The sequence below is a fragment of the Cyprinus carpio genome, chromosome A12 (genome assembly GCF_018340385.1).
Source record: "Cyprinus carpio isolate SPL01 chromosome A12, ASM1834038v1, whole genome shotgun sequence".
NCBI lineage: Eukaryota > Metazoa > Chordata > Actinopteri > Cypriniformes > Cyprinidae > Cyprinus > Cyprinus carpio.
Window position 1 is genome coordinate 2944289 of NC_056583.1, and position 13757 is coordinate 2958045.

At 31.8% G+C, this 13757-nt stretch overlaps 1 protein-coding gene across 1 annotated transcript; it reads right to left on the reverse strand.

The window, feature by feature from the left end:
* Window positions 1-1568: 1568 nt before the first annotated feature.
* Window positions 1569-12927, reverse strand: inf2 (inverted formin 2). Its single transcript, XM_042767146.1, has 5 exons — window positions 12762-12927; window positions 6490-6922; window positions 4034-4149; window positions 2866-3025; window positions 1569-1606 (listed from the first exon to the last, which is right to left on the reverse strand). Exons 2-5 carry the CDS (start codon window positions 6887-6889, stop codon window positions 1569-1571), a joined length of 714 nt encoding a protein of 237 aa, XP_042623080.1. The 5' UTR covers window positions 6890-6922; window positions 12762-12927.
* Between the last annotated feature and the right edge of the window lie 830 nt (window positions 12928-13757).

The window sequence follows — 13757 nt, forward strand, 5'->3', positions numbered from 1 at the left end:
ACAACTTTTCTACATGTGAGAATAACGTACTGTAAGATTGTTGTGATCTCCACAGTAGAGCACTAATAATAAAGAGACCAGTGTTTCGATCAGAACCCATTCTGTGAGAAACCGAGTGGAGTGCAGAGAAACTCACAGCTCTGAGCGATCAGTACGGCTCGGTTAGCGAGTGCCTCCAGCGCCTGCCAGATATCCGCTCGCTCGGGACCCAGCAGCAGCAGCGCCTGCAAGACGGACAACAGCTGCAGAGACGACGGGAAGCTGCTCACCTGCAGACACACCACACGAGACGAGACGAAGAACACACAGAGATCAGCGCAGAGCAATGATCACTAAAATATACAACCAAATAATCAATTTCCAACTAATACAAATAAAAAAATTAAATTTTCAATGTCAGTTATTTCTATCTTCTACATTTCCAAACATTCATTTTGCTATTAATTGTAACAATTAAATTATATCTTAAAAAACAAAAAAAATAATGACTTCCATACATTTTTACCATGATTTACAGAAGAAAACAGCTACGATGTAATTCAGTGTAACAGTTTATATACCAAAACAATATCTTGTCAGACACTTAATTACATTAAATTACATTAAAAGTCTTTTCCACTATCCGAACAATGCCTTTCTTTATTTAAAATCTAATAAAATGCAGTATGATCACGTATTCTTTTATATATTTTAATAAGTACAGTAAAAAATAAATATCATAATAAACATTTACACAAATATAACATAAACATAATGACTATACAAAATTACAATTTAAAAATAATGTTTCAAATAACTTTTGTGGAAATAAAATAAAGTAAACACTATTTGCGTTTATTATACTCTCTGACGTATATAAAATAACTTTTGTAAATTTAATTAAACGGGATGTCTTGTCTGATCCACTTCTTAAAGAAACAGTATTTTTTTTTTAAGGAATATCATACAAGGAGGTCTTTTTAATAAATGTCTTAATTCATACAGTTCTTATATGAATAAAAAAATAAAAATGCAATGTTTTGTAGTAAATTAATTGTTATTTTTTCGTTTGATGATAAATTTGTATTAAATCATAAGACACAGTATTTAGGGAGAAAATAAAATGCATTCCATGCTGCACTAAATTTAACAAACAAGTTATGTTTACAATTATTCTCCAGGTCAGAAAAACATGCGGAAAGCATTTCCTTCCCCATTAATGGTAAACGACTATTGATATCGTATGAAATGGGGAAAAAAAAAAAATGTAATAATAATATTTTTGGCATTATGGCTGATCCGTTGCTGCTCACCTTGTTAAACAGAGATGTGAAGACTTCCTGATGGTTGCTCATGTCAATTCCTCCATAAAGCATCAGGAGCTCATCCTCATCCTCAGCCATGGCCTCTTCAAACGCCTCACACTGGATGATCAAGTCTTCATCATCTTCTTCTCTATAACACACACACACACACACACACACACACTAACTGAACACTTCAACTTGAGCTTTACTGCATTGCTCAGTGTGCATTTCTACTTTGTTTTTCTATGCACCGTCACACATTTCAACGAATTAAACATGAACTCACCTTAACTTCGGCAGCAGGTGAAGCAGCTGTAATCCTGGTGGATGAAAATAAACACAAAGTCCATGAATATACCATAAACAATGCTCAAAAACATCTAGCGCTCTGTTGGAAAGCTCAGTTGTGTTAAAGCACAAAACAGGAGGCGTGTGCTTGAGTGACAAACAGGTGAATGCAATTAAGACCTGATCACTTCTGTTAGCAACTGCATACTAACCACACTACACATACTAGTTTTGCAGTATGCAGTATGCATATTGTGCACAGTTCAGATGAGCTATGGTCCAAATGTGCAATATACAGATGTGTTATTTTAGCATCATTGAGGTACTATTTTAGATTTTATTAATAAGGGCTGTGTTCGAAATAGCATACTTGCATGCTACTCATACTATTTTTGCAGTATGCAATATGAATATCATGCACAATAGGTTGCACACGTAGATGACCATCTAAATTGATCAAAATGTGCTTTATACAGTAAGAAACAAGAGTTAACACTTTCTTTACTCATTATGTGATCAGATTGCAATTTACATTAAAAAAAAATATATATTTTCCAGGAAAAAACTCAAAATGAACACAAAATTATAGCATACTACTGTCTGAATGGTTGCACACTGCATGATTTCACATGCTATTTTTTAATAAACAGCAGGCAGCATTCAGTGTACACTGTGCAGTATGCAGTAAGTAGTATGCAAGTATTCTATATTGCACGCTAAGGGCATGTTTTGATTAAGATAACATTCTTCCATACTACTCATACTATTTTTGCAATTACTAAATCAGTCAAAATGTGCAAAATACAGTAAGCCACATCATTTTAAAAACAGTTTTTTTACTCATTATGTGATCAGACTGCAATTTACAGAAATAGCACTCAATTAAAGCATACTACTGTCTCAAAAGTTGCACATTGCATGCTGTTTAAAATACTATTTTTAATAAATAGCAGGCAGCATTAAGCGTACACTGTGCAGTATGCAGTAAGTAGTATGCCAGTATTTTATATTCGATGAAAATAAAAGCTAACTCATTTCGAAATGGTTGCGTATTGCCTGCTATTTCACATGCTATTTTTAATAACCAGTAGGCAGCATTCAGTGTACACTGTGCAGTATGCAGTATGCTAGTATTCTATGAAAGCTGTAATTGGAATAAAAGCTTTGTTCAAAACAGCATACTTGCATGCTACTCATACTTTTCTGAAGTATACAGTAAATAAAGGTTTAATGTACTATTCACAGGCATATTTCAGGCAACTGCAGTACGCAGTATCTAGGTTTGACGTACCAATGAACTCCTTGCGCATCTTGTCTCTCTGGCGCAGGTTGTCGGCGCTGAAGATCAGGGCGTTTATGACACTCAGAAGGGTCACCATGTAAGGCACATTATCAGTGTATTGGAGTTCATTCATAATCACACTGAATCGATACTGCTGCGTCTTCACAGTCTGTTAGACAAACACAACACTCGCATCAACACTAATGTCATGCAGACATTATATTGAGCTTATTTTAACATGCATGCCCTGTCAATCAACCTCTGTGCTTTAAAAAAGAAAATAATTGTCCAATTGAAAATTTGATAAAATATGCATGCATAAGATTTCACGGAATATCTCTGGTTTAAGTTAATTTAACTACCACAACTGATTTTCTTAGTTTTTTTTTTGTCTTTTTTCAATAACAAGTACCTAAACATTCTTAAATCAAGGCACATTTACTTGAGAAGGTAAATGACAAGATATTAAGCAAAAAAATAAAAAAAAAAAAAAAAATTAAAAAAAAAAAAATAAAAAAATAAAAAAATACACCAAAAAGTAAAAATTCAGCAAAACAACACTAACAAGATTTTTTTCTTAAAATTTCATTAGTACATTACAGATATAATGAAATCTGATACATAAATAAATAAATAAGCAGGTAGATATGCAAAAAAATATGTAAATAGGCAAGTAAATACGTAAAGAGATATGTGCATAAATAAGCAAATATATAAGTAGATAAATTAAAAAAAAACATAACATCTGACAAATGGGTACGAAAGAAAATATTCATGAAAACAAAGATTTTTTTTCTTATAAAAACAAAACAAATATAAATAAATAAAAAAAAAAAAAAAAAAAAAAATAAAAACAAGAAAAAAAAAAAAAATAAAGTAAATGTATCTTGGTTTAAGAATGTTTAGATATTTGTACAGAAATAGCAGACAATTTAGAAGCTACAGTGTGAGAAGTCTGTGTTTTTTCCCCACGTGCAGTCACACACTGATATATCAAGAGACAAAATCCATCACAAACGTTCACAGGAGACGCATGTTATCTGTCTCAGCGGAGCACTTCAGATCACCAGGTGCAAAAGACACTTAAAACTCGCTTTCTGACCTGATATCAATCCCTTATCTCATCCAGATGGAGGAGCACCAATCATGTAATCATATAAATCATATGAACACTTGCCTTGTAATGGTCGAGAGCGTCTAAAGCGAGTCTGTGACCCTCAGAGGAGAACATGCTGAGGGCCGCCAGCAGCTCAAACACCTGCTTCTTCACCATGGTGTTGGACGTGTCCAAAGCTGGAGGGAAAGGGAAAGGGAAGACAGTGTTTTTAGCTTCCTCCATCGTTTTGTCCCTCTCCAATTTTGGGATGTGTTAGCAGCTAATTTTTGGGAGACGTAATGTGAACTTTGTACTTCTGATGGTTAAAAAAAAAACAGCCAAAGCATGTGATAGGTGTGAAGATTGAGCAATGCAGATACTGTGAGCAATGCTTTGGAGGAATGCGTGTTTTCTGAATTTATCTTGGCTAATGGACAGTGCACAGTTTTAAAGGAGCAGTTCGGCCAAACCTTCTTTCGGATGTAGAAACAGCGATTGCATGACATCTACAGGCTTGTTTTTGGATTGTGAACATGTGCATCGTCAAAAGAGAAACGTGAAAGAAATTCATGCGTGTTTGGAATAACATGAGGGTGAGAAAATACTTTTTTATTTGAACTGTTCCGTTATCCCTGTAAAGCCTGACAAACTAAACTATGGTGAACTTTAAAAAAAGATTGAATGAGTTTTTTGTTGAGTATCATACTTTATTTAGCTTTTAGGGGTCATCATGTTGAGATGAGATGAAAAGTTGAAATTATTACATAGCAAGCAATAATTGTAATATAAAACTCATAATTATGACATAAAAAGTCTTATTTATGAGACTGTCAATTTTGAGGTAAAAAGTCATAGCTATGAGACAGTCAAAATCATGACAAATGAATTATGAGATAAAGTCATAATTATGAGACAAAGTCAAAATTTTATGATACAAGTCATAATTATGAGACAAAGTCAAAATTATGACATAAGTGAATGAGATAAAAGGTCATAAATATGAGATAAAATATAATTATGAGATACTAAGTGAAAACTGCGACATAATTATGACATCATCACATAATCCACTTCTTGTAAGTTTAACTTTCTATCTCATAATTATGACTTTTTCCTCATAATATGACTTATCATAATTTTGACTTTCTATCTCATAATTCACTTATGAGATAGAAAGACCAATTAAGATAAAAGTCAATTATGAGATAAAAAGTCATAATTATGATAGAAAGTCCAATTAAGACATTAGTCAATTATGAGATAAAAGCGCATAATTATGATAGAAAGTCAAATTAAGACATTAGTCAATTATGAGATTAAAAGTCATTAAAAAACTCATAATTATCTGAGAAAGTCAAATTTAAGACATTAGTCAATTATGAGATAAAAACTCATAATTATGATAGAAAGTCAAAATTAAGAAATTAGTTAATTATTTGAGATAAAAACTCATAATTATGATAGAAAGTCAAATTTAGACATTAGTCAAATATGAGATAAAAACTCATAATTATAATAGAAAGTCAAATTAAGACATTAGTCAATTATGAAATAAAAACTCATAATTATGATAGAAAGTCAAATTTAGACATTAGTCAAATATGAGATAAAAAGCTCATAATTTATAATCGAAAGTCAAATTAAGACATTAGTCAATTATGAAATAAAAACTCATAATTATGATCAGAAACAGTCTCAAATTTCACACATTAGTCAGCTGCAGCATGAGCGTATGAGATAAAAAACTCATAATTATACAGAAAGTCAAATTAAGACATTAGTCAATATGAGATAAAAACTCACAGGAATTATGATAGAAAGTCAAATTAAGACATTAGTCAATTATGAGATAAAAACTCACAATTATGATAGAAAGTCCAATTTAAGACATTAGTCAAATATGAGATAAAAACTCATAATTATGATAGAAAGTCAAATTTGGACTCATAGAGCTCAAATATGAGATAAAACTCATAATTATGACAGAAAGTCAAACTTAAGACATTAGTCAAATATGAGATAAAAACTCACAATTATGATAGAAAGTCCAATTAAGACATTAGTCAATTATGAGATAAAAAACTCATAATTATAATAGAAAGTCAAATTAAGACATTAGTCAATTATGAGATAAAAAGTCATAATTATGATAGAAAGTCCAATTAAGACATTAGTCAATTATGAGATAAAAGCGCATAATTATGATAGAAAGTCAAATTAAGACATTAGTCAATTATGAGATTAAAAGTCATTAATTCTGACTATATAACAATCCTTTGAATTTTAGATAAAATATAAAAAGTGTTTTTGTTTTGTATTATATTTGATGCATCATGCTTTTATGGCTCAAATAGTCTGATATATATTATATTTGATGCATCATGCTTTTATGGCTCAAATAGTCTGATATAGTGAGAATATTTAAGAGCATCTCTACCCCTCGACAGCTTGCGCACATATCCCTCGTTATATTTTGCTAGAGGCTTTTGCACATCAAATATGATACAGTTGAAATAAGACATTAAGAGCATCTCTACCCCTCGACAGCTTGCGCACATATCCCTCGTTATCCATGATGAAGTGAATCCCGGCGGACGAGTTCATCACGGCTCTCACACAGCTCACACACGTCAGCTGCAGCAGAGCGTCTGCGATTCGAGAGCAGCCGCGTCCCGACAGACGGTCCAGGGCCTCCAGCAGCAGGTCGAGGCCCGAGAGCTCCAGGAACTGCCCCATCCAGGCGTGGTCACTCTTCTCCAGACGCTTCTTCAGGCCTGAGTAGTTGACCACGGTGGGCACCTGCAGCAGACGGATGCACAGCTCGGCGTCTGCGTTCTCCAGGTTGGCCTCCTGAGAGCTGTCCGAGTCCTGAGACGAACCAAGGCGACCCTGCACAGCCGCCCACTTCTTCTGCGCGCCGTCTGGCTTCCCAGACATGATGATGAAGATGATGAAGATTCGAAGGAGGTGCTGCGAAGGTAAAAAGCAGAGAATTTAACTAAACACACAATTCTAATATTTTTATTTAGATTCACACAAAAACTCAAATCTCTTCTCTACAACCTGCCAAATATAAGTTGGGTTTAACTTGAAGAAATTGTGACAGAATTATATAACTACTGTACAGCAAAAAGTACTTCTCAAAGCAATAATAATAATACAATTAAACAATTTACAATAAAAACAATTATTTTTAATATTATTATCATAAAATGAGGTGCTGCGGAACAGAACTTATTCTGTATAAATACTGTAAAAAATACTTTGCTATAATAATAATAATAATAATAATAATAATAATAATAATAATAATAAAGCCTAAGTGCTGTGCAACAGAACTTATATACATATAAATTTAAACGGATGAAAAATCTCTTATGATATTCATAATAATAATAATAACAATAATGAAATTAAATGTTATATTAATTAATAATATATTAATATTAATATTATACAATATTAATTAATTAATATTATACAAAGTATCATAAAACCAATATATTTTATCTGTTTTACAGATTTGTTGTGCAGAATCTTTTTTGACAAAAAAAGATATAAAAATTCAATAATAGTATTTTATTTATTGTAAATTGTTATATTTTATTTAATGTGATTGCATTTTAAAAGCTTCATTAAATTGCTGAAGTAAAGAACTAATTTCTTTAGACACCATTTTAGATGAAAAATTCATGTTAAAACATAAAACACAGAATCCAGGATAAATAAAACGTAAAACAGAATTTAAAAATAAAAATAAAAAAAGTAAATAAATAATTAATAAAACTAATTTCTAATTAAAAGTTATCTGACTCCGTGAAGTTTACATTCATTTTCAATGTCTAACAAACATGTAGAATTAATTTTTGCATATTAATGGAATTAAATGAATATTGTATTAAATAGATTATGAATAATATGGAAATAAATAAATATATTCTAAATCATTAGCACACATTTGGTGCTGGTGAAACATAAAGAAACATCTAGCAAGCATAAAGACACATGATTTGAGGAACAATTCTTTAAACTCTCATGCTATTATTTCATTTTATTATATATAACTAACAATTAAGAATAAACTTTCAATTAAAAATCAAAACGATTACTTATAAAAAAACAACATATATATCCAACACCACATCAATGTAAGTTAAAATAAATGAGCTGAAAGCTTTGACTGAACACACCCTTAAACTCAACAAACACAGAAACCATACAGACAGAGACCAGATATTTCATTGATCTCACTCACAAACACCAGTGCAGAAGGTCAGAAAGTCACACGAGGTTAATGTAGGCTACAGACCTAAATATACTGAACTAAACCTTTTGGATAAAAAACTAAAATCTGCATCACTTAAATTAAAGTTGCTGTATTACAATGATTTCGGAAGATCATGTGACACTGAAGACTGGAGTAATGATGCTGAAAATACACAGAAATGTATTACATGTCACAATATATTCATACAGAAAACATATTAGACCAAACTTCAGTTAGTATAAGCTTCTGGATAAACTGTGACCTGCTAGCAGCCTTGAAAATAATGCAGCCTTGCATTGTGTCAGCATTTCTAAAATCTTTGTAAAAAATTATTTTATTGCTATTTATTTATCTATTATTATTAATTTATTTATTTTTATTATTACTATTTATTTATTTATTTATTTATTTTCTTATATATATATTATATATATATATGATATATATAATATATATATATATATATATATATATATATATATATATATATATATATATATATGTGTGTGTTTTTTAATTTAATTTTAAATTATTAATTATTATTATTTTTTAGTTTACCAGGATTGGGGTGGGTTCTGAATTTGCACAGTTGCTTTTTTGTTTTATATTACTATTCCCAGAAGAAAATTCAATAAACAGTTTTATTGTATCAAAAAAAAAAAAAAAATGCATCACTTAAATTACATGTAAATTAAAGTTCAATTTGCATTAATATTTTCCAAATAAAAGGCATCTGATTTATGCACTTTGTGCAATACCCTTGGAAAGTAAGACTTCATTTTATTTTTTTGAAAAATTAATACTTTTATTAATCAAGGACACATTAAATTGATCAAAAGTGACAGTAAAGACATTTATAATGTTACAATACAAAATATTTCTATTTCAAATGAATGCTGTTCGTTCATCTGTGAAATAAAATGTATGACGGTTTCCACAAAAATATTGTGCAGCACAACTGTTTCCAACATTGATAATAATCAGAAATGTTTCTTGAGCAGCAAATCATCATATTAGAGTGATTTCTGAAGATCATGTGACACTGAAGACTGGAGTAATGATGCTGAAAATACAGCTTGTTTGGAATTGCAATAATATCTCACAATTTTTACTGTATTTTGATCAATAAATGAAGCTCTGGGGAGCAGAAGAGACATCTTTTTTATAAATCGTGTCGAAAGTCAGAGAGATACTTTATTTAACTTGACAGAAAAAGTTATTTTAGCTGTTTGGCTTGGGGGAAAACCGGGCATATTTGGGCTTGTTTCGTCTCTATATGCCATCCTCTCAGATACAGAAAAGTTAATTTACGTCACACTGAAGCACCTGAAGCTGATGCACATCTACAGAAACAGACAATCTGGTGAAATATCGCTCATGCTGTCATGTTGGGTCACACACTGCCGCTCAGATAAGACTAAAACACTCCTTTCTGCAGTTTAGAGAACAAATTGCGCAAGGGTTCATGCAAGAAGGAATCTCATCGTGAATGCCAGGAATGTCCTTCACAGACCCTCAATGTCTTCAGCACGCTTCAGCATGCTGCGGTCAGGAAGGAAAGACTTTCACGTGAAGGGAAACGAAACTCACAGAACAATATGATTCGATGCTTCTGCTTTTCTCACTAATGTTTACTGTGGTCATGTTTCAGGTCATATTTGGACCCAAAATCAAGCAGATACAAATAGGGAACTTCATCATGTTGAAGCATATTTTTAGGTTTATTATTGTTGTGTCAACTTCATGGTTTTTATTTCTATTTTGCACATTTTTAAAAATCCCACTGCAATGCTGTTTTTTGGGAATGGAATTGTGACACATTTTGACTTTAAAATCACATTATATCGCTATTTATTTGGGATGGAATTGTCAAGAAAATAATGTGACAAAAGCACATTTTCCTTTTAACCATTTTAAATTTTTAATTTTTAAATCATATTGCATCCCACTTTTAGAGCGGAACATTAAAAAAAAAAAAAAAAAAAAAAAAAACTTTTCCTTTAATACACATTTTAACATTTTACCTTTAAAATCCCATTGCACTTATTTTTCGTGAAGGAAAGGTTAAGAAAAAAAATTACACAAATTCCCATTTTCCTGTATAAAAAAAATCTATTAATATATTAACTTCAATAAAATTTCATTGTGTTCCATTTCTTTCTTTAATAATGTCACAAACACACATTTTCCTTTAATAATCATATTAACATTTTAACTTTAAAAATCTCACTGCGTTGCTCTTTTATTATTATGATTTATTTATTTATTTTTGGATGACACTGTCAAGAAATAGTGCCACAAAAGAACACTTAAGAAAATTAAAATCCAATTTGTGTGTTTTTTTTGTTTTGTTTTTTTGGAATTATCAAGAATCATGAAAATAATGTCACAAAAAAAAAAGTGTTTTATTTTAATAATAATTTTAGAATTTTAACTTTAAAATTCATATTGCATTGCATTTTTGGAGTGGAATTGTCAGGAAAACAATAAAACACATTTTATTTATTTATTTATTATTATACACTTTTAACAAAAAAAAAATTCCTGTAATAATAATTTTTACTTTAAAAATCCCTTTGCATTGCTATTTTTTATTTTTTTTTAAAGCAGCAAGAAAGTCGAAAGGTGATTTGACTAACGGCTTCGAACAGAAGCACAGATAATAGTAAAGCATCTTCTCTTTGTTGACCCTGAAGAAGTGTCTCACGGGTGATGATAACCTACATATGAACAATACGGTCACGTGTGTCTGTCACAAACCTGCAAACATGAAAGTCACTCTCACTTTGGCTGAAAGCAGCTCAGAGGAATAGACCATATACTAGAATTAAGTGTGAATTCATCACATTTCCTCCTGACTGTCACGCTTACATGACAGGGTTAGGGTTAGATAACCCACTTACATAAAATGACATGGATCGTGCCAGAACGATAACAGCATGAGAGAGCAATGCAGTTTTGTCTCTGATGACTGGATGCATTGTTCAGTCTAGCCAACCTCTCACTTTATTATCATCATCAACAGGGAATCTAGAGAATTAGACTTTATTCAGAACAATAAAACCAGTTTAATAGTAAAAACAAAAACCCCACAATGCATCGCATGAGATGCAACTTCACACGCCTCTTGCTCATAAATATCATTATTATAGCCATGAGCCCATACTTGCCTTTTACTGAGTAAGCAGACACACCAGATTTTTACAAGGATTACAATAAATGACCTGCTCCTAACAAATTTACTACAGTAAAACTGCAATAATGTGGTGTTATTCACCAGTGTCTAAAAAAAATTCATCAATTTTTACAATATGCTATTTTCCTTTAATAATAATGCACAAATTTTGACTGTAAAATCATATTGCAATACTATTTTGGGAATGGAATTGTTGAGAAAATAATGTCACAAAAAAACATATTTTCCTTTAATAATAATTTTAAAATGTTGACTTTAAAAATCATATTGCATTCCTTTTTTGGGGGGGTGGAATTGTCATGAAAATAATGTTACAAAAAAGCATATTTTCCTTTAATAATCATTTTAAAATGATAACTTCTTGAAATTCCTCTTGCATTGCTATTTTTGGGGATTGAATTGTAGTAATTATGACAAAAGTCGACATTACTAAAGTAAAGCTGTAATAATGTGGTGTCATTTATCAGCAAAAAAAAAAAAAAAAAAAAAAAACATTTACAGATTGTGACAGTTTTTACACTATTTACCGTTGTAAAAATATTCATAACAAATACCGAAAAACTAAAAATGATTTCCGAAGTTGAAATACAATAAAACAAAGATTATGTGTATAAGAAAATACAATTTCATTTTTTTTTTTACTTGAAAATGTCATGTTGAATTCAATGTGTCAATACTTGTCTTTTCTTTGTAATTTATTGTGAATTTACTAGCAATTTCAAATAGTTTCAAAGTCAGTCCTACAGCATTTTGTCTGGTATATTGTTCAAGAATGTGTGAAAACAAAGGAAAACACCTGACTTCGTCTCATTAGTGCATCCATGATGAAACAGGGTTGTTATACAGAGCAAATCCATCTGCTACAGTGTTTTCCAGACTGCTTTTCAGCACAACATCTGCTTCATATCAAGACTTTTCAACTCTAACATGAAGCAGTGAAAGCCCTGAGACTTCAGAGAGCTTCTACATCTGATCTCCTGAATATATCACACACAGTCTGTGCCCAACAGCTCAAGACTGAAGAGGACAGCATGTCTTAAAATGACCAGACAGCATCATTACATCATCTTTACACACAGTAACTTTGACCTGTTTACAGAACATGTGCTCATGCAATGACACAAACAAACAAACAAACAAACGCAACATTGTTTCCTTATTCAGATCAACAAACAATAAATAACAAAAAAGCTTCTTCTCCAAAACATGGCGATTTTTCCTCCTCAGTGGCATATTCATAATATAAAACCCCCGATTTAGGACACTACTTCAGATGTTTGTCTTAAACTAGCTTTTACTTGAACTCAAGCGGAGTGTTTAAGACATTAAATATTAATTTCTCCTACCTGTGATTCGGAGAGTGTCCTTTATAATGTGATGAAGAGGAGGACTGACGCGAGGAGACACTTTCCAGGCGTCTCTCTTGAAAGCTTTTGAAGTATTCCGGGCGGATGAGGGTGAGATTGTGGGATTGACTCTTGCTGGGCTGACACATGTGCTGACCACGCCCTCGGAGCGCGACGGGGCGTGGCTTAACGCGCTACTCAGCCAATCCAAACATTCCCTGGAACTCGAGTACTGCATACTGCGAATGTGCAGGAGTATGCAACACTAGCTTTTTTAAAGCAACAGTTCACCCAAAAATTAAAAAGTGCTAAAAATGTGTTCACCCTCAGGCCTTCCAAGATTAGGATGAGTTTGTTTCTTCATCAGACATATATAAATAAATCAATCAATCAATCATTCAACAATCAATGCGAGCTCTGCAGTGAATGGGTGCCGTCAGAATGAGAGTCCAAACAGCTGATAAAAACATCAGCTGTGGATTAAATGTGGATTACTTGTGGATTATTGTGATGTTTTTATCAGCTGTTTGGACTCTCATTCTGACGGCACCCATTCACTGCAGAGCATCCATTGCTGAGACACTGATGCAATGCTACATTTCTCCAAATCTGATGAAGAAACAAACTCATCCTGATCTCGAATAGCCCGAGGGTGAACACATATTCAGCAATTGTTCATTTTTGTGTGAACTATTCCTTTAGTTTGCATTGTGCACTTGGCATGTTGGAAATGTACGTATCCCTAAATGTACTTTAAATGTGTCAAATGGAGAGACACACCTGAGCAAACGCAACTCATGCTACCAAAAAGATAATTAGGAATGAAACAGATTTTCCTCCAGATTTAATTATATTTTTTTGGTGCACCAAAATAATTGAAATCTTATTTAAACCTACACGACTGTATTCTAAATCCCCACGACAGATCAGCAGTGATCTTGTGCAGTGTTTTGTTTGATTGAATCAAGTGTTATCAGATGATAAGATATTTTTTTA